At 51.9% G+C, this 21,830-nt stretch overlaps 1 protein-coding gene and 1 long non-coding RNA gene across 3 annotated transcripts in view; one reads left to right on the top strand and one right to left on the bottom strand.

Annotated features, from left to right (window-relative positions):
• The window catches only part of NOL4L (nucleolar protein 4 like), a 61,067-nt gene that overhangs the window by 16,984 nt on the left and 22,253 nt on the right, over positions 1-21,830 (bottom strand). The window contains 2 exon segments of the mRNA XM_040608849.1: positions 700-841; positions 17,771-17,880. Coding sequence (XP_040464783.1) covers positions 700-841; positions 17,771-17,880 — 252 coding nt within the window.
• Positions 7,292-8,785, top strand: LOC121094782. Of its 2 annotated transcripts, none has more exons than XR_005829939.1 (2): positions 7,292-7,488; positions 7,858-8,785. It is a non-coding gene; the product is annotated as an uncharacterized LOC121094782 (long non-coding RNA). The 2 variants fall into 2 exon arrangements; XR_005829938.1 differs by having other exon boundaries at positions 7,292-7,468; positions 7,858-8,379.

Here is a 21,830-nt window from a genome sequence, read left to right as displayed (position 1 = left end):
TAACAGTCCAACCACCGAATCCTTCCAAGCATCACGGAGATGAACTCTGACCCGAACTTGTACTTCTACCACTTATTTACTTGCTCTTTTATTTTAAACTAGCATGTTTCACAGAAGTAACACACCACCTCTCTTCACCAAACACTTCCTCCCAGCCAACCCATGTATGCCACCTTCAGCCTCTTCCAACCTCCTGCCCCGACTGAGGAGACACATCCACCCCGCACTCGGCTAGTGCAGACTACAGACTCCTCGCCTGGGGGACCCAAGACGCTGCCTAAGGCGCAACTTTCCAAGCATGAAAAGCTGTGACCTGTACTGAGAAGCCCTGGCATCCTTCCTGCAGTGGGGCAGCACGCAGCACACGGTTCAGGACTAATGGGGCTCTCCTTGTCTCACCCCGGGAACTACAACCTGATGCCTTAGGAGAGGATTTGGTGACCTCTTTCTGGAGGAGCTGGGAGCCAGGGTCCGCACAAGGGACCATCAGCTCCGGGTTGGAGAGGGCCCTGGCTGAGCAGGAGCCCAGAGGCTAAATAGGAAGGACTAGGAGTCAGCGCTGCTTCAAAGCCTGTGCTGACATGAAATCCATCCTACAGGTGGGACACCTGATCAGAAAGGACTGGTTAATGTTTAATAAGTCACAAAAACATCCTGTGGCAAAGGCGCAGAGCACTTCCCGCCTGCTGGGGCACTCACCATCCTCGTGGCCGTGCAGGTTCTGCGGGCTGCGCATGCTCTCGTCCTGGCTGGGGCTCAGGCTGGAGTTCAGGTGCTGGTCAGCTGAGATCCATGTGGAGTCATTCATATCAAAGTCCTCGCTGCTCACCGATGTCTCATCCTGGAGGCAAGCAGGAAAGAGTTAATTGGCTGAGCTCTTTTCTTGCCTCCTTTCTCTGCCTTTAACACCTCCTCACCGTACTCCTTCCTAAAAACAATTCAGTCAGCAGCTCGGCCCAGAGAACGGAGAACACCCGCTGGCCCCTCGGCGCTCCCCAAGGCCAGGCAAGCAGCCCTTCCCTTTGCCTCCGCCGGGCTAGGACAGGGCTCTGCTTCCTGCCTGAAGACGTGCCTGAGCAATGGCACTGTCTCTAATTGAGGACAATTAGAAAGAGCTCGCATCCTGTAGGAGCGGATGGCTGAGTCCTGGAGTTTACCCTTTAATCTCCATCCACCCCAGAGTGTTTCTGGCGAGGCAGCGGCGTGTGGGAGTGGAGGACGGGTGCAACTCCATTGAAACAGCTCCATAAAACATCTCGGACTTATTTTTTTTGAGATCACATCATCTGCTGCAACCGGAATCACCGGAGGACCCCGGCACCGGCAGGGAGTGGCCGGTGGGGCAGGTCTGGATAGCGGCACGGTCCCCACGGACCTGCACTGCCAGAGGCTGCAGAGCAGGCTCCTGCAGCGCAGCCCCGAGGGACTGCTCCTCCAGCGCTCTCCGAAGGGATATCACCTCTGCACCCTTATCAAAAATGACAACACACACCTTGGGAAGCAGCTGGGGGAGTGAGGTCCCCAGCGAGACAAGGACACCCTAGCTCACGCTGGGGAGCCCGGCCAGCCGCCTGCTCCCTGACGGCATAGATGACATTCCTCTCTCCCACTCCTGCAGCTGAAAGGACATTTTCTCTCTCCCTCTCTCTCCCTTCTCGCTAACCTTTACAGTACTTCAAGACACAGCCCTTGGATTGCTTCCAGCGCCGGAAAGGTCAGCCACAGGATTTCAAAACCATCATCATAAAGGCAGCACTGAGATCCTCAATGAGAGGAGGGGCTGCGGGACCTCCCTGGGCTGAACTCTCCGAACATGCAGCTTGGGAGGAAGCAGATACGTGTTCCCATATGAACACGGTCCTGCTGGTGATCCCTTTATCTGCCTTCCTCTCCCCGCTCCCCTCCCAAAGCAACGGGCAGAGACCGCATCCAGAGCCCTGGGGTGCAGGGGAACACCAAAAATGTTTCCAGAACTGCTTTCAACTGTGCCTTCCTTTGATTGAAACATTTCAAAGGCTTGTAAACTCTCTGCTCTGATTTTTTTTTTTCCTCCCTTGGTCCTGGGATAAAATACAATCCCCGCTCCCTTTCCGTGTAAGAAGCAATTGGCAAGCGCCCCTCCAACCTATGCCTGCGCCTCATAAAAACTACCCTGTCTGGCCGCTGCTGGCTGACAGTTTTTATTGTGAACAAACAAATGTCTTTAAAGACAGGTTTGTGCTTTTCCTCCCATCTCCTCGTCCCTACAGACACATCTGCTGGCTCAGGGCTCGTGCCCGCCCCCAGCCCACTCCCTCGATGTGCCTCCCGGGGAGTTTCCTGGAATTTACAGCTTGTGAAACCCCGCACGCACCAACAGAAGGACAGGGCTCAGCATGCCTGCCACCCTGCCAACAGAACGGGGATGCCCTGACCCCCAGGCCCCCTACACTGCCAGCCAGGTGCCCTCACGCAGCGCCACCCCCCCATGCCCAAGTCAAGCAGAGCTGGAGAGGTGGGAGGCAGGGGGGAGGCATGGCGTCCCCCAGCTCAGCTCAGCACAGCACTGCTGCTATGCCAGCCACAAAGAAATCCTGCCTCTCCAGAAACTCCATCTTGTACACACAGGAACGGAACTGCAAAGGTCTCCCTGTTACAAACTATAAATAGTCTCTTTATTGTAAGCATTTGCAGGGAGGCAGCCACCCTAATATCTGGCCTTCTTCACAAGGCTTACTCAAGATTACTGTCAGAGCTTAAGAGACAAACACAAATGCCAAGGTCCTTGCTGCTGACAGTCTCTCACCTGTCCAGTGAGGAGGAGGAACCCTGGGAACAACCCACGATGTTTTCGGAAAGCATCTGGCTCAGGCATGGGATCTGCGGGGCTCAGCTGCAGCGAACACCCAGCCTCAGCACGCAAACCACAACCTGGAAGGCATCATGCCCTCCACGTACTCATGCATGGTGGAAAAGCAGTGACATGAAGGATGCCTCGCATGCACATGCTATGTAAAGTGCTTTATAAATGCGTACAATTCTCTCGAGGTGCAGCAGCATTTGCCTATTATTAGAAATACTCTGACTATCAAACCAGAAACTGATAAGCTATAAATTACTCAAGTCAAACAAGGCCGTCGCATGTTCACCTGTCCAGGATCCAGTCACCAGCAGAAAGAGGAGGCTGCTGCTGTGGGACCCTGCCAGGCAGCCCTATTCCGTCTCCAGTGTCACCCCTTGCTTTCCAGCACTAACACCCTTGGCCAAAACACCAACAGGACAACTTCCCGGCAGCGCACAGCTCCCACAGCACAGCCCACCCCAAGGGAATGCAAAGCCAACCATGCAGGTGGCAGCAGGTGAACGGCAGCGGAGAACAGCCAGAGCTGGCAGCGACAACTGCTGAGAGAGCGTCTGATGCCCCAGGAGCTCCTCACACCTTTGTGCCTCTTCCCTAAAGCAAGAGAAAGGCCTTGACCTTGAGCGCGGCTCTGGTCATCCCCATCACTGTGGCTCTGGCATCCTCCGCTGCCCCTCAGCTGCATCCCTTGCTGCTCACTGGGACACCAGAGGTCACCAGCAAGCTCCCTCCTCAGGACAACCCTCCGAGACCAAAGGCTGAGGGTTGTGACCTCCCTGACTGCTGCATGTTAGTGCCAGTGGCAACTGCTGGCACTGCCACCCTCACGTCGGGAATAATCCCAGGGACAGGAGGCCCTGGCAGCAATGCCCAGAGCACCGGCTGCCCAGGCACGGCCCAGGAGCAGCTCCATTTCAGGTGGCTGGAGTGGAGGGAGAGCAGCACAGCACATGTCCCAGCATCAAAACACGGGACACCAGAGCAGGATCAAACTTTCTGGCTGGGTGGGCAGCTCTGAGTTTACCCCAGACGCCAATAACCTGGGTGAAGGCTGAGCATTGAAGCTGGCTCCACCATCCAGCCAAACAGGGAAGCGTTTCTCAACAGTAGCAACAGCTACGACTCGGAGCAATACGGTAAATCTAATCTACCCTTCCACCCTCTTTTGGCTTGCAAGTCAGGCAGCTCATTCTTTTTCCTCTCTGCGTTCTCAGGAGAATTCTCTCTGCTAATTTCTTCTTTCCTGTAAACAAACTTCAAATGAAACTTTCATTAGAAAACAGAGTGCAATCCATTACCAGCGCCTGTCTCAGGACCGGCCGCCTTTTCCCCAGTTCCATGCCACTGACGGGACAGATGGAAGTGACAGTGGCTGCCCCAACCAGCCAGCCCAGAGCTGAACCCCGAACCCCAGCACCACTGCTGCCACCCTGCTCCTTCCTGCCTTTCCCAGCTCTCCGGAGAGATCTCCTCACCCCGCAGTAAAGTCCCATCGCTTTGTTTCCAGCGTTCAAGGGATTGAGCGATCAAGGGTCAGGCAACGTGCGTGCAGCTCCTCTTCTGCAAGGGGAAGTCGGATCCTGCTGGTGCATTCACAGGCCACACCCAAACATCGGAGCACGGCTCCCAGCACCGCGCAGGGTTTGGAAAACAACATCCTTGCTCCTCTCCTTATCTACAGTCCAACATTCACAGCTGCTCTGCAGACACTCACAGCCAGTATTTTCTAACCGGCAAAGGCAGACACTCACATGTGCAGGACTCACGCTCCGCGTTTCTGTCCCACTTTCCATTCACCAATCTTCGAGCACCGCGTGTGCACGCGTCCGCTGAGCCTCTCAACTTCCCTCCGAGTTAGAAAAGTATTCTTCCTATTATAGAGCTGGAAACCCCGGGTACTGACAGCCGCTCTGGCTGCTCCAAGAACACAGCAAGTCACTGGCAGATCTAGGAACACAGTCAAGACCTCCAGGCTGCAAGGCTTTAATTGCTAGACAAGGTTTCTCCACCAGTGACTCTCCTTCCTGGAGAACAACCTCCCATAGCGTGGGCTGGAACAGGGCAGCGGGGGAAGCTACTCTTATAACCGTACCTCGTAAATATATGCAAGGCTATCAGTAACCTGCTTATTTTACAGCCAGGCTCAGTTTCTTGGGGACTGCCTTGCAAGTCTCTCTCCAGTCATTTACATGCTGTGCCTCACGCTTAATATTCCAGGCTCCAAGTCTCAGGATGGTTTATTTTTTTCTCTTTGAGTCCTTTTATTTTAAAACGCGTCCTTTCACGCCACAGCCTACTATCCCGATGGGATTTCCTTCCACGGAGCAGGAACCAAGGCTGTGTGCCGCGCAATCTCCCCAGCACACAGCCACACTCAGTTTCCCACCAGAAGCAGCCGTGTTTTTAGAGTCAACAAAAGGCAACGCTTGACTGCCAGCCCCCGGAGCCGCTCCACCACCATGCCAGCCACAACCTGCCCGGCACAGGCAGCCCCCAGCCCTGCCAAACCTGGCCAGGGCAGAGCACCTCCCGCCGTGACCCGCAGCAGCGGCACTCGGGGACGAGCTCTCAGGAAGGCAGCCTCATCTCCGTCTCAGCCACTGTTTAAACCCAGCCCTCTGAGCATGCCAAGAAGGTATTGAACCAGATTTGACCCTAACTTAACCAGTTCAGCGCAGAGGAAGGCTTACTAATGGAAGATAAAACACTCCAGGTCAAAGATTGATACTGCAGCCACAAATACTGTGGTGGTCATTGCTTCAAAGAGCCCGAGAAGCCTTAAAGCACAAGGGTGTACACTGGCTGTGGTGGCAGCAGGCTGTGACTGTGCTGCCTACTCGTGTGTGCAATTCACACACCAAACAGAACATCCCCAGCGCTCTTTGTCAGGTCACTTACATCCTTATTTACTGCAATTTCTGTTGATTTCTACGGGACGTGGCAAAAACGTGTATTTTGCTAGTTCCCCCAAAACGGGCAAAAGAGTTCATTTCAAAGGCGAACGGCAAATGGAAGAGAAAGGGAAGATCATCACCTCCTCCCCTTCCCTAAGGGCTCTCCTTCTGGGAAGCTCCCCGGAGCGCTCCCGAAGCGGTGCCGGGCGGGTGCGGGAGGCGGCCCCGCAGCCCCTGCCCGCAGCGCTGCCCGCGCTCCTGCTGTTCAGCGCGGAGGTGCTGAACGCGGGGCCGCCGGCCCGGGCAGGGGGCACTCGGGTGGTCCGGCCCTGGCCCCGGCCCCGGCTGGCCCGGCCGTACCCCCCCCCCCCCCCCCGCCGCCCCCCCCGGCACCTGAACTTGCTCCCGGCCGGGCAGGCGGCTGCAGGCGAGGCGGGGACGGTGCCGCGCGGTGCGAAGAGGCGCTCTGCCCCGCCACCAGCACTGCGACGCGGGGGCCGGGGGGCGCCGGCCCGGGGTGCCCGGCTTTTGGGGGGAGGGAGCAGCACCGCGGGCTGAGCGGAGCAGCCGGGGGTCCCCCCGCCCCCGGCGGCCGCGGGACCCGCCGTTTCCCCACGGAGGGAATGTGGCTCCCACGCGTGTCTCCCCGCAGCTGCCAGGCGCTGGCAACCGGGCGAACGTCCCCGGGTCCCCGTCCCGCCCCCCGCGCCCCTCCGCCGGCAGGTAAATAAATACGGCCGCGATGGAGCCCTGCCCGGGGCTGCGCACGGGGCTCAGCGTGCGGCGGGGATTGACACGTAAGTAGGGCTTTACCTCCAGGGAGGCGGCTATTTCCAGCACAATCCCCGCCCGGGGCCGGGGCCGGGGCCGGGGCGGGCGGCGCGGCGATGGCGGCGCGGGGCCGGTGCCCGGGAATTGATGGGGCCGGAGCGCTCCCGCCGCCGCCTCCTCCCACTTTCTTCGGCGCTTTTGTGCTCTTCCGGGGAAGGGGGAGCCGCGCCGGGCGCGGGGAAGGACGCGCCAGCCGCCCCCCCGCCGCCGCCGCCAGCCCCGCGGCCGCCCCGCAACTTCCCGGGGCAGCGGGGCGGCACGGCCGCTCCCCCCGGAGTTGGGGCCGGGCCCCGCGGCCGCCCCCCCCGCCCCGCCCCGCCCCGCCCGCCACTGCCCCCCCCCTTCCTCCTCCTCCTCCTCCCCGCAGCACCGCGTGGAGCCCCCGCGCATCCCACCACCCCCCACATCCCCCGCCCGGGGCCGCCGCCGGGGGCCGGGGGCCCGGGGGGCCGGTGCCTACCTGGAGCGGGGCCCGGGGCCTGCCGGCCTGCGCCAGCCCGGCGGCGCGGCTGGGAGCGCGGGGCGGAGGGACGGAGGGACGGAGGGACGGAGGGAGGGGGCCCGGGCTGGCGGCGCTCCGGAGAGGCTGACAACCAGCTGCTGCCCGGGGAGAGGGGCCGGCGCTGCGGAGCGCGTCACTCCCGGCTCCCGGGGGGGGGGGGGCCGGGGAGGCGGAGGGGGGCGAGCGGGGCCCGGCCGCAGGCGGAGGCGGCGGGGGAAGGGGAGCGGGGCCGCGGGGGGCGGGCGCACCGGGCCGGGCGCGGCGGGGGGCGCGGGGAGCCGCGCCTGGAAGAGCACATTGTGGAGGGCCGGGGAGGGCCCTTCCTCCCGGAGGAAGAGACAATGTCCAGGGCCGGGCGCCTGCTGGAGAGCCGCGAGAATGCACGGCCGGAGGCACGGCTCGGTACGGCACGGAACGGATCGGTACGGCACGGCCGGGGGGGGACGCAACCCGCTCGGGCATCCTCCGCTCGGCACGACCCGGGGGGGCTGTCACCCATCCGGGCACGGCACGGGGGGCTGCAACACGCCCGGCTCGGCTCGGCTCGGCACGGCACGGCACGGTGAGCCGCAGCCCGGCCCGGGGACACCCCTTGCAGCCCGGCCCCGGGAGCGCCGGGCCGCGCAGCGCCGGGGTTTGGCCGTGCCGCGGGGTGCAAGTTGCGGGAGCCCGGCAGCAGGTCCCCGGGGCGCGGGGGGGGGTTGCCCCGCAGCCCCCCTTCCCCTGCGCTCCGGGGGTGCAGCAGGGCCCAGGCCCCGCGCTGCCGCCTCTGCTGAATCCTTTTGTTTCAGACGATTCTCCCTCTCGCACCGTGGGAGCAGAAGAGGACCCCGCTCTGCCAGCAGCAGCAGCACTCAGCGCCGCAGCCTCTGCCTGAACACTGGATCTCAGCTGCTGTTAAACCAGCCCCTCTTCAAGCCAGTTCCGTGACAGCAAAGCTGCCCACCACGCTCAGCCGTGCCCCCAGCACAGCCCCGTTCAGGACACCGTGCCACCGGGTCCCCGGGAGGGATGGGGATGCTGCACCCCGGCTCCAGACGGGCAGTGTGGGGTGTCCTGGTATCCCCCAGGACTGGTACCCGCTCCCAGACAAGGCCCTAAGGGCAGCAGGGCGGTGACCTCCCGCCCGCCCAGCTGTGGATAGCATGGCCTCGATGGGTGCCAGCAGCTTGGCACACCCCTCCCCAGCCCATCTCATGTCTCTCGCTGTTTAATGGTTACGAAGGAAATTTTTATGAAATAAACCAAGTGTAACGGATTCAGCGGCGGAGCCTGCGGTAGGCTGGTGCCAGAGCCGAGGATGGGAACTGCCACTGCCACATTGGTGTTTATGGCTTGTTAGTGCGGATGTCCAATTATGATGTTATCTACTCCCGAGTTAACGACTTCACTGCTAGGGAAGGCAAGGGAGGAGGGGTGGCTCAGGAAGATCCAAGGAGGCCAGAGGTGGGAGGTGAAAATGGGTATCGCACAGTATTGCATTTCCATCTCTTCGGGGCTGATCCATGGAGCCAGAAGCTGAAGGGTGAGAGCGGCTGGGGGGCCTCCCGCAGGAAGCAGCCGGCTGGGAGGGCAGCGGGCTGTGAGCCCCCAGCTGCAGGGCCTTCTCTGCTCCCTTCCAGCTCAATGGCTGCTGCTCCTCCCTGAAGCTAAAATAAAATCCTGACCATTTAAGGTGAACCGGAGACTTGCGTGGACCTCAGCGGAGCGGGCTTTTAACCCCTTCCCATTGCTGGGCTTTGTTTCCTCCTTGCGCTCCCTTTGGCTTCAAACTAGACCAGCTTAAAGCCATTTAGGAGAGCAAGTCCCCCTGGGAGCAGCCTGCCCCTCTGTTTGGAGAGCTCGCAGAGGACACAAACCAGCCAGGGTGCGAGGTTTGAAGCACAGTCACTATTCTGTGCTGCCTCACCATGTGGACACTTATTTTATACTAAGTGCCTTTGTGGGGGTTAGGTTAATCCACTTTGGAAATGGATTAACCTAAATTTCGCATGGGCAAACTTAGTGCCGAGCAGCCGTGTCCACACAGGGAGCAAGGGAGGAACAGCAGTTCAGCAATAGCTGCTGGGCAGGAGCTTTTCCCCGGGCAGGAGAGGGGTCCTGACCCCAAGGGGGGGTCACTGCCGTTACAAGTGGGGTCATGAGCCCAACAGAAATGCAATTGTTTGTGCCAGCACTCAGGGTCACGAGGCTGGCCGAAGTGGAGCTCACCGGCGGAAGAGGGGCTGCCTCCAGAAATAGCTAGGGAAGCTTTGGGAAACAGCACACCAAGCTCCTTTCCAGTGGGTATTTTTTGGATTAAATTATCTAGGGGGAAATAACTGGCAATTAGATATAGAACTGGTAATAATAATTTATCAAGTTGTCATGAACAGGGGTAAGTGCCTTACGAGATTCCACGTTAAAAAAAATGCACACCACAATAAACCAGTACTACTGTTATTATATACACATCAAATATATTATTTATAAGCTGCTTCCTTCCCTCTGTCCTCACAACGTGTTCATTAAATCTGGTCCCTGCAAACCCCTTCACGCAGACACAGATCTGCCCATGCAGAAAACCAGGGGCTCCCCATCAGGCTGTGCTGGCCCAGACAGGGTCCCGTCGGCTGCCACCAGAGCCACACGTCCTAGGAAGAGCCGTGCCCTGGCTGCAACAGCCCCTGCACCGCACAGCCTGCCCACGTACCAGGCAGTGACGCTTCCAAGGACATCGCTGACGGCGCCCTGACCTCATCTGTTGTAATTTCCTAAGGCAAGGCTCCACAAGGATACCGGGACTGCTGTCAAACCCAGGAATAAATGGCATTTAAGGCACTGTAGGAGCTTAATTGAATAGTTGTGGTGGTGATGAGTGTGAGCACGGTGATCTAGTGGTGAGAGCAGGGGACTGCAGGACAGCAGGATCTGGCCACGATGCCAGAGGAGTCACTGACTCATGGGCGACCTTGTGCGAGTCACTTGATGTTCTTGTGCCTCTGAAAAGTAGGTTAAATAACAAATGGGCCCTCCTGCATCGGGTCCTCTGTGACCACCAAACCCTACGGGGTAATAAGCATTAAAAAAATAATCTCGCAGAGGCAAAGCCAGGAAGGAAAGATGGGCAAGAGACACAGCGCTGCAGAAGAGCTGCCGAAGGAGAGCCCCAGTCGCATGGCACGAGAGGGATACGCAGCTCTTATCAACACTGTATTGTAACTGATCTGCCATCCAGAGCAGAGTCAGGAAAAAAACAGAGCATAAAAATTTGGGAAAGGTTATTATAGACCAGATTTGTTGTGGGCTGCAGGCTGTATTCATTCCCATTTCATCTTAGTCGCTCCTTTGGTAAAAGTAGCAGTTGTTAGCATCTGGCATATGGATGAATAAAAGGTGGTTGGTTTTTTTTTCCCAGGAGCCAAGGCCAAGAGATGGAATGGAAATACAGCTCCGTACTTTATGGCTACACCAGTCACTGCCAAGTAAAGGAGCAGGAAAGGAGTTTTTTCTGTGGATGGAATTTGCCTTCCTCTGGAGTACAGGGAATGGGTACCTGAAGCGACGGGTGAATTGCAGTCAAATATCCCCTAACATTTCTTGCCAAAGCCTGAACCCACAGCACCACCAAGAAAGTCTGTGTTGCGTTATACATTGAAGATGACCCTCACAGCTTATCTCTTGGCCACCCAAATCAGAATCAAGCCAACATAAATAGAACCACCACTAAACCCATTTTTGGCCATTCTCAAGCCATACCATGAGTTTCAGAATCCACCTTTGCATGTAACATGGACGCCTCACAGAGATACACGCACTCCTTTTGCAGGCACACAGCTCACGATGTGGGTCTTAGGAGCCTGTGCAACCAGGCAAGGTGCAAGCCTGCCTGCGCAGGTTTAACAGCAGCGGAAACAAAAGCACGTACGCGATTCAAGGTTAAAAAGCTGAACCACACAGCTTCATCTTCTATAATAACGGAAATCATTAATAATAGTTCGCGCTCTCAAAGTAGATGCCATCCAAGCTCTTGAAGAGCTTTATTAGTGAGCGAGACCTCAGAAGTCTCTCTAAGGTATTATCCCCTTTTTAAAGGGAGAAGGCAATTAAGAAACAGCCATTTGTGTGACTTGATCAAAGTCAACATATAGCACATCAGCACCTGAGCTTGGGAGACGATGCAGAAAACCTCACTGTGCAAAGCCTTCCACAGGTACAGGGCAAATGGAACTGGACCCATGAGACTGTTCCACGGATGCCAAATGCTTTTGTCACCCTGAGATTCAGGTCTTTGCTTTTTCCCCTGGAAATGTTTCCTAGCACCACTTTATGAGACCTGAACCAAAGCTTTGTTTCCAGTTCTACTGGGAACAGACGGCTTTGATGCTGGTTGCTGCACAGGGAATGGGCAGCATCTCTCCTCATCAAATAGGGGAGGTACTTGGAAGGAATGATGAATTACAGACAGACAGTGTGGGGTTTGGCCCTACTCATTCAGGGTTCCCAGAAACAGGCTCAAGCAGCTCGGCTTTAGTAGGCTACTTGGACCACACTGCTGGATAAAGTGCACTGGGGGGTAACTGCACAGTGGAAGGCAATCAGCCCTAATTACCCACAATGGATCAACCCCAGTGCAGAAAAGCCTTGTTGTGAAGCAAGCGGGGAACCCACGTGGGCTTTGTGTGGCCCAGCCTGTGCGGGACCCAATGGCTGCGTCTGTGCAGGGCTGAGCTCCATGGAGTCACTGTCACCAGCTCAGGGGACTCCACACATCCCAGCCAAGCGCCACCGACCCGTCCTTCCTCCCAGGCACTGCAAGCACAGGCTGCTACTGCCTGGTTCGCACCTGCCTGCCATGTCCTGCTCCTGTGTGATGCGACCCAGCCTGCTGCTAGCACAACCATAGCTCCCCCGAGGGTGAGATAAACTTCTGAACAACCCCCAGCCACTTCCCCAGGACCTTAGTTAAGCTGCACAACAACACAGGGAAGCAAACAGAGAGTGGGAAAGAGATCAGCTTCTCTCCACTGGTGCACAGCTACCAGTGAGTAAAACAAACCAGACCAGTCACACGCAGCAACTAAATACAGCTGAGCAGCTCAGGAGGATGAATTGCACCTAGCATCGCTGGAACTGGGCAATGCCACCTCCTTTCTTACAGAAAAGAATGTGATTTTCCCCCAAAACTGCAGAGTCAGGGCCTTGGCATCACATCTCATTTGAAGATGAAAGCAGCAGTGGCAGGATTTATCCCAGCCAGCCCAAGTTGGGGTCTCAAATTGTTTGCTTGCATTGAGCACTGCACTGAACAAACACAAAGCTCACCTGTAATGCAGCTATGCTGGGAAAAATACTGAAAGATGCACATAACAGGAAAGAAAAGCTCCTAAGTTTTTACTAGCTGGGAACATCAGAGTTAATTCCAATAACAAAAATGAGTTGACCTTCACTGAAAGCAATCCATTCACACGAGTTTGAAGCCAGGCTAAATGGTTTGATCATCTGACCTCCTGCATCTCATGAGCCATTAAGGCCAAGGATGAAAGTTTTGCTAAACTATCTTTGCCAGTAAAGAACGCTGTTATGACAGCCGGACCTGCCTCCTTGGCTTTGCCTGGACAAAGTCTGTCATTTAGGGCAGGATTGAAGTTTACCAGGCAAAGCCCACTTCTGCCAGCAACCCCACCAGCAGGCTTTGCTGGCGCAGACCTACCGGCAAGCCTTTATCGTATCGATTAAATCTATTTCAAACAGCTATGGTCATGATGCCTCACTCTGTGTACGGCCAATATTGCCTTTTCTTCTGTGTGTAAGGGTGCATTTAGGGAACTTCTCTAGTGCCCCAAAGTGTGTTAAAAATTAACAGCAGGAAACAAAGATCTTCACAAGCCAAGTAACAGCCTCTTGAATGGGAGTTATCAAGTTGATTTAGAGATATTTATTCCTGGAGATGTTTAACACCCTCTTTAATGGACTGGGAAGTATCTTATCATTCTCATGTGATGCAAACGCATCATCCCACTTCCTTCTAAATACTGACTGCACGCTTCGGCCTTCTCTGCACATTGATGAACACATACAGCGTTTCTTGGGGATCCCTTCGCTAAGCACTCCAACAGCTAAATCCAGGTCCCAGACCTCGCCCAGCAGCTGCCAGCTCTGCCAGATTTGTTTCTGGTCTCTGGACTACATGAAATGAGACGTTTGCAATTCTCACCAGTGAACTTACAGACTGAAAATGAAAACCTAGTGTGCCTTCTTCTGCAGCTGCTTGCTCCCCTCCCTGCCTTGGCTGCCACCCCTGTGCCAGTTCTGCACGCCCAGGATTAGTCTGGAGATGGATCTGAAGCAGAAGGAAGCAAGCGAGCTGCCAGAGGAAGATGTTCTGGTAATACCTGAGCCTTCTGAGACACTGAAGTGAGCAAGCGCTGTAGCAGGGAGACCAGGGAGAAAGGAGAGTGGAAGGAGGAGGACTTAACATTGCAAAGCAGCCTCTGGTCATGAGGCTCCATGAGCTCCCAAAGCCTGCAGAGGATGCTTGATCCTCACCAGCACTAGATGAAGCCAACTTCTTGTACATCCGTGGGATCTGAACCCCTGCATACCCCCCTTCCAGGGTTACTGTGGTGTTTGGGTTAAAATATTGCCTGAAATTGTGTTTTGTAAACTGCTTCACATCCATGCACCATCACACACTCCAGGTTTACTGGGAAATTACTGGGTGGATGGAGTGTGTGGCAGCGCAGGACAAGGCTCTGTCCCTCTCAAACGCTTACAAGTCAGTGTAGCAAAGCCATAGCAACAAGAAAAATGCTCATGTTATTTCTCATCCAAGAGCAGCTCCTGCTATTCACTGATTGCATGACCTTCTGTCAGCAGTCATTGAAGCAACCTTTCAAAACATTTCTGTATCATTTAAATCTGGTTACTCGGCCCTGGACTGTATCTGCCAAGGTAGCAGCAACATCTCCAGAGCAGAGAGAGCCTGGCATTTCAGTGCTAGGATTTGTTCTCTTAGAATCTCTATATTCCACCAGCCACCAGTGGAAATCATGGCCGACAGTGTGGAATGAAAAATAAATCTAAAGCTGAGTTTAAGTAAGACAGAAAATGACTGCAATAAACTCGAGGAACCAACCATTTAAAAATCCTAATATTTAGCGTTTGAAAATAAGGTGGAAGGATCATTATAGATAAACATCAAATATCTTCTTTTCATTCCTTTTTGCTGCTAGATTGGGAAGGTCAGAAGTTCAGAGATGCTTTAATGCCTCAGTAGATACCCTGAAACATGGCTAATTCAGCACTCTGTGGCAAGAGTAAGGGTCCCGATTTATCTCACACATGTGAGAATTGATATAAAATGGGAATGAAGGAAGACTCACACCCCAGAAGCTTCTGCATGTTCTAGTGAACCCAATTTAAGCAACATGGGTCACAGTTGTTTTCCATCATGCCAAAATAAATGTACTGACTCTGAGAAATATACCGAAGGATATTCTGCAGGAACTCTTCATTTTGTGAGCAACTATGTAAAGATCTCCTCTTCTGACTGCTTTTTGTCCCTAAGCAGAGATAAAATGCTTTCTCTAAAGTTCTTCTGGCTGTGCTTCCTTCTGGAGACACTGTTGCCTTAATACTGATGTGCTTAGCAGCACTAATAAATTACAGTTACACGTACACTTTTTTTTTCTCTGAATAATGAAGTTAAAAGGCCACTTTGGCATAAATTCATTCATTGTTACGCCAAGTGAAGCAAGTTCCTCCCTGGTGCTGCTGCATACAAATAATTGCTTTTGGCAAAAGACTAGCCTAACACAAGTGCGTTGCTTAATTTATTTCTGTTATCACCATCAAATGTTAGTGAGTGCAAGGCAGTAAGGTGGCATGGCAGCAAAGCTGTGCTAGAGAGCAACGAATATAATTTTGTAAATATTGATATACAAAACCCATGCAGGGCATGTTTGTGTAGTGCAGACTTTAAAAGCAGGTTGTATTTTCTTCCTGCCTTGCATCTGTAGCAAAGTCAGAATTATTTCTATCCTCTTTAGAGGACTTTGCAGTTTGTAAACACCTGGAACCCGAACAGCTGCAAGCAACTCCCTAACCCTAAAGCTCCCTCCCTGGGGAGAGGGAGAGCAGCAGCCCACGTTTCACAGCCTGTGTTCCACAAAGACTGCCAGGATCCTCCAGGCAAAAAGGATGGTACTGTCATGTTTCCAGTGCAAAGTATGAAGAAGGAAAAAACCAGCAGGGGAATGCTTTGCAGAGGGAACTGAAGCCTGGTATTGATAGTATTACACACATTTTCTTCACTTAGACTTCAGCGTGAGCAGCTCCGAATACAGCCACAGCTGCCCTAGGAGCGTGGCACTTGTTTCCCCAGGGGAAGCTGGGGAGCATCCCGTATCTCAGCACGGATGGCACCCAAGCCCACTGGATTTTCTCCAGCATGTCCAACCACCTGTATCCTCTCCAGACTGTCATTACCTCCAGATCTGATGGAAAGCTTTAATCTGTCAGAAGTCTGAGCAATAAGACTGATCTTTTGTTATTTTGCTCTCAGAAACCAGTTTCAGCAACACGCTGAACAGCAAATTTTACTTCTTCCAAATAGGTTTTTCCCTTGGCTGCAGCAGCTTGAAAAGCTTAGAAAGCTGCACTGCAACATACTGATGAGAGCTCAGGAAAAGAAAAACTTTAGAGGCAGAGAATAACATCAAGCCGTTTGATTTATGATCTAAACCAACAACTGCTGGTTGCCTCTGCTGGTCCCTTTTTTGTTCCTGTATGACATATGCTTCTATTCCAATCCTAGCGAGCTTCAAGATTATTCATGTTACATCTATCTAGTGATAGCTCCAGTGCAAACTGCTGCACCAAAATTCAGGGTATAAACTCAAATCACTAAATTACCAACCAAAGTTGTCAAAACAAGCATACCTAGGCATGCTTCAAAACTCAAGATTCAGTACTAAAGCCTGCCAGCTTCTGGGGTGTTTTTTTATTATGGAAATAAGATCAAACTGCACGTTTTCTACCTGTATAAACCGGGTACAGTAGTTTAATGAAGCTTCATAATGCACTTCTCTTGCACAGAGCTTTGGAGCCAAGAAGAATTGGTAGAAAATGCATGAACGGTAACTAAACAAACCTCTCAGACGGTCCTTTCGTATACACCAAACTTAAAAGAACTGCCTAGAATGCTGAAAAGTACAGTCAGCCTTCATGGCCCACTGAGCCCTTCACCTTGGTGAAGAACAGGTTGGTAGCCAACAGTAGAGACAACAGCAGGGTCTGCAACCCCAATATCTCTCTGCTAGGAGTTGTACCGAGACCCAACAAACACTTTGCAGAAGCCAAAGGTGGTTGGAATATGCCAGCTTTCAATCCTCTTTATCCGAAAGTGGTCCTGAGGCAGCCATCAGATGACACAAAGTGACACATCCATCCACTCCATGTCCCCAGCCCAGCCCAGTCCTGCCCAGCTCAGCCCAGTTCAGCCCAGCCTAGCCACCCGGAGCTGTCCATAGTTCTACTGCCCGACCCAGCTCGAGCGCAGGACCTCGCGTATTGCAGCCTTTCACATTTCAAAAGCTGCAAGATAACCTACTGCAAACAAAACCTTAAACCCACTCAAGTGTCCAACATTCGCAAAGGAAAAAAGCTGCAACAAACAGAAGTGCTTCCTGTCAGGTGCCATTTTGTCCTCCAGCAAGAAGGTTTCACTGCTGAAGTGACAGAGGAGCTCGGTACCTCTCCAGCTCCTGACAGCAAACCCACATCTGGCATTTTACACCCCGGCAATGGATGCTCTAACCAATGTCCCCTTGTGGTGCCACTAGATGAAAATACCCATTGGGCACGACTTCACAGTTCAAGCTCTCGGCAATGTTTTCCACCACTGCATGATGCAAACTCTTTCACTTCTTGCAGCTGGCAGTAATGTACAAGATCAGATTCAGGTTTCAGTGTGCCGGAAAGAAAATCCAGCACTGGCTTCCAGTGCAGATTGTGGGGAGCAAGTAAAACATACCTTTCTTTTTATAGACTGTTTCCATGGTGCACAGAGGTTCCCATAGCTAATTCTGCAGCTGCAGAACTTCAGAAAATTGCACAGCCTGGGTATAATCCTGTGGCAGTCTGCCCCATCCATTCCTGAATCAAAATCCAGTGGCGTAGCACTGTCACCAAACAACTGAGCCTTCTCCTACTTTGATGTGAGAGTGGAGTGGCTGCAGTTGAACTTCTTCAAGTTGCCAGTCAGTTTAACAGAGCACCAGAGCAACCGAAGACAGGTCTGGGTTTCAGACCCCACCAGCTAAAGCTCCAAGGCAATTAAGAGGAGTTAAAGAAACAAATTCCTATTTGCCATATTTGTTCTTAAGACTATGTTTTGGAAGAATTGTACATCTAAAGAAGGAGCAGACTGTTATAAGCATTAACTGCATCAACTCCATCTCTGCTCCTCTCCACTGACACAACTCTGAAGGAGGCATGTTTGCTTTCTCTGAGCCAGAAGACCAGAGGCGCACTGCTCTCTCAACTCCCATGCACCAACCCTCACGGTACTCAGAGCCCCACCTGCCTGGGACAAACTGGCCATTTCCAAAAGCATCCTCCAAAAATCGATGTGCCAAGCACCCGTTACTCCCTTCACCCCTTCAGCACTGGCAGAAACCTGCTATGCACCTCACACTGCCCTGTGCCCGGAGCGCCACTCACCTGTTCCTGTGAATTCATTACCCGCAGCTTCATTTGCTTCAGATAAGTAGAGGTGAGGGGCATGTTGTAGTCAATGATCCCAGAAACCAAAGAGGAAGGTGGTTCGCTCTCTGAAGATCAGAGGAAAAACTTTATTTAGATACAGGGATGTGGAAGCACAAACCTATGATGTGTTCTCATAATCGTTAAACATATGTATTTAGAAGCACTTCAAATCCCTAGTGAGAGCTGGTGCCCGCTGAGCTAAGGTTCCGATAAGAACACGACCCCACCAAGAACATAATTACAGAACAGATGTTGTTTTGGGAAAAAAAAAAAAAAAAAAAAAAAGCATTGCTGTCACCTGCAGAAAAGACTACACATAACATGTAATTTTTCAGTCTACCAAACTAGAATGGCACAGAGGATGAAACCGAGTCTTGCTGATGCCTCAGAAGCACTTCCATGCAAATGGGATTTATGCAGAGGTTGATGAACAAGAACATATTTACAGCTTGCTTTAGTATTGCAAAGTCTTGCCCATTTTGCTGGGATTCCCTCAGGTAGGAGTTAACATTAAGGCAACTTATTAAGTATCGCTATCTGGTGATGAAGATTATTTTTAACACCCTCATTAAAACAGAAACTTAATTTTAAAGGTCTTTAACTTAAATTGTTCCTGTTGGTTCCTCTGGCTGCGTCATATCGAGCTCTAGAGATCACTCTAGATTCAGACCGCTCCTGCAGATCATTTTGTCTAGCCAGTCCAGAAAAGACCCCATAAAGCAAATGCTCATGCTTTTTCTGAATTCTCAAAGATTTGTCAGCTCTGCCATCACTACTGTGGAGCTTGTGAGCTCTCGGACAAGAAGACTGCTAGAACTGTCTATTCTAACACTGAATTTACAAGCTCGTGCAATGGGCTCGTTCAACAGGGAAGCTGGCGTTTCCCACTGGCGTGGCTGCTGGCTAAAAGGAAGATTTCTTTGCCTTCAGTACAGGCAGATGCAAGTGTGGTGAATTAATCCAGCCTCCCAGCCCATACTGAAGGGATGTGTGGTGCCCACTGGAAAGGAAGCTTAAGCAACAACGAATGGGGAAGAAAGATTTCCAGGAGCTGAAGGTGAACCAATAGTGGGAGGTTTTCATTCCTGCCTCTGAATCTCCCTGGCTGGCTTGCATTTTCTGGGGTCACTGGTTTCACAGGCACCTCTGACAGCCCCTTAAAAAAGAGCCTTCACAAAATGTTTTACAGCACCTTAGAAAACCCATCAACCCAAACGTAATGGGCCTGCTTTTCAGAAATGCTGAATATCAAAAAATCCCAGTGAAACTCAGCAGATACTTCACACCTCCGGAAATAGCAGATCATGCCTGATTAAGAAATTACCTGACCCAAAAAGGGTCTGTAAATGACTTAAAGCTCACACAGTTTTTTGCAAAACTTCTGTATCAAGATGCTAACTGAGTCCATGGAAATACAATGCTTTTTTCGCAGGTCCATCTTACTCATCCCTGGGCAGCTGAAGCCCTCCTGCCTGTGGATGCAGGAAAGGGTGGCCAAGAGCTACCCAGGCCATCGGCTCACTCAAATATGAAGATGCAAATGTTTTTAGGAGCCTTGTAAACTAATTTCTCCCTTCTTTTCTCACGGTGTTATGTTAGTGATCTCTGTTATGCTTCAACCTACAGATTAATTAAGAGCATTTCTATGTCTCTATATACTAAGCACCCAAAATAACCCATTATTCTAATGTGCAACGATGTTCCTTTGTGGTGAAAAGATGTTAAAAATCACAGAGCAAGGGGTGCTTCTTGCAGTCTGGTTCTGCGGCAAAAGGGAAAACAGCTCCCAGAAAAAAACCTGCCACCTATCCAGGCTGGCTAAGGTCATCGATATTAGATATTTAAGAAGAGTTTAGGAGAGCATTTGCTAAGATAACAAAGACAGAGCTGCTCCTTCCTTGAAGCACAGGAGTGGATGAGGTGAGTCTTTCAGACCTGAGGATGATATGTTGCTTTCCTGGCATCCCCCACTTAATAGTTCAGTGATGCAGAAATGAAAGAGGCTCAACAGAAGCAGCTCAGCATCCTCAGATGGGGAGGGAGGTAGATGATCTTTGGTGCTTAGATTCTGCCTAAAACCATCCTGATGTAAATCTGGAATAATCCCATTAGCAGCCACAAATTTACTGTGAACTTGTGCAACTGCAACAGATAAGAGCTTGAGCCCAAGAAACTGAAACCTTTTTTGTTTTAAAAGAAAAAAACTCTTTGTTTTAAAAAGCCTGGGGGACTCCATGGGAACAATTCTCATAGCCTACGTCACCAGAGGGGGCTCCTGGAATCCTTTAGCTCATTTTGCAAAAAAATTATCTATATCACATGCCCCAGTAGTTGGACACACAGATGGAATAGGCAGAATGGTTTAAAGTAAAATGGTTTCAATCCTAATTCCACGCTTGACAGTGTAAAGAGATCACAGTGAAGTCCAGTGATGTTAAAAGTTTCCCATGAGCAAGACAATTTGATTTTAAGAACTATGTGGGTGCCCTCCAGGGTTTGATGTCAAATATATTTAATTAGGGATTTTTGTGATCGCAAATGAAATGTGTTGAGACTCATTTAATGGACAAGAGAAGCAGGAAAGGATGGGAATGACTCAAATTTTTTCATCTTACTGCATTAAACTGTATCTACATATGCTTGTACCTGTGTATGTACGTGCACACACCTAGGTAATTCTTCTATGACCCCAAGGCAATTTGGTCCCAATAAATATCTGAATATGCAGCAGTGAAATCAGGCACTCTTCCCCAGTAAAGGTTACCTTATCTAATCTACTCTGAGCATTTTCACAGGTACTTAGTCACTATTTAGGCACAACTCAGAGCAGAAAGGCACTTCTGTCCTTCCATTCCTGGTGGGTGAGAAGCAGGACCTTTTATGTGTGGGATCCTGTTCTCCTGTTCATTTTTAAAAGAACTGCTAAGGAGGAAAGCTTTATGTAAATAACTGATAATTTATATTCATTTATGAATTTGCTCAGGACAGCCAGATCTCAGCCCTGATGATGGTTTCCACAGCTGGGACTGCTTTGGGAAGGATACTCAGTACCTGGTGTTCTCTGAGCTCCTTCTGAGCCCAGATCGGTGCTGTGCCACTGGGAGAGGCACGGGAGAAGTGGGGATGGTGGGTGGGCAGGAGAGAGCCCCTGAAGGAACAATGAGCATTTTCATCAGTCGCCTTCTGAGAAGGGATCCCGAGCTCCAGGGCTGACTGCTCGGCTAGAGCCAAGTATGTAGTAAAGTGTCCTGGTTTGGGTCAAGCCAACAGGCAACTACCTTGTTGGCCTGACTCATCCCATTGTCCTTGCCATCCACTGAGCTGACTGCTGCAGCTGCAGTACTTGGAATGTCACCCATGATGGATGCAGCACAATCAGTGTAAAGGTCAGGTTTGCCTCCAGTGAGGCCAAAGGCCAAAACTTCCCTTGACCTAATTGGAAAGTGGGATCGGGCCCTTAGCCGGCAGAGTGGGAAGTGCTGCAGTAATAGAGCTTAGGCTAATAAATGTCACATAGGATTATTTGGGAGAGTTTCTAAAAAAATATAACAGGTACAAAGCATTTCAGTCACTAGCTTTGGATAGCTGGCACACATAATCCACTTAAACGGAACCTCTGGGTGGTCCTTAGCTCTGCTCCTAGCAGTAAACAGTTGGAAATCGATATTTAATACTAGAAATTTTCTATTGTTGGGTCCTTTGTTCATTTAATTCTGCTCCTCTGCTTGATAAGAGCTGCCAAATGAGCCTGTTTGCTTTAATAGTTCTGAAATAGTCTAACTCTCTGCAGCTTACTTTTTTTAAAGTAGCAATTTTTTTAAAGAAGCAATTCTGTTGGGTGAAGCCTCTCAGAGTCAGTTTGATGCTTTGCATTTGATCATGAAAACAAATTTGTAATTCAGAAAACAACACACGAACATCAGCCTTAACCATTCACTCTGGAAGGAAACGTGGTCCCACCCTATGCACTGCTCATATCTTTTAGGCCTAGGAGCTGCGGGTTGATTCCGTTTAC

This window comes from Falco naumanni, chromosome 10 (genome assembly GCF_017639655.2).
Source record: "Falco naumanni isolate bFalNau1 chromosome 10, bFalNau1.pat, whole genome shotgun sequence".
NCBI lineage: Eukaryota > Metazoa > Chordata > Aves > Falconiformes > Falconidae > Falco > Falco naumanni.
This window is presented reverse-complemented; position numbering and strand designations above follow the sequence as displayed.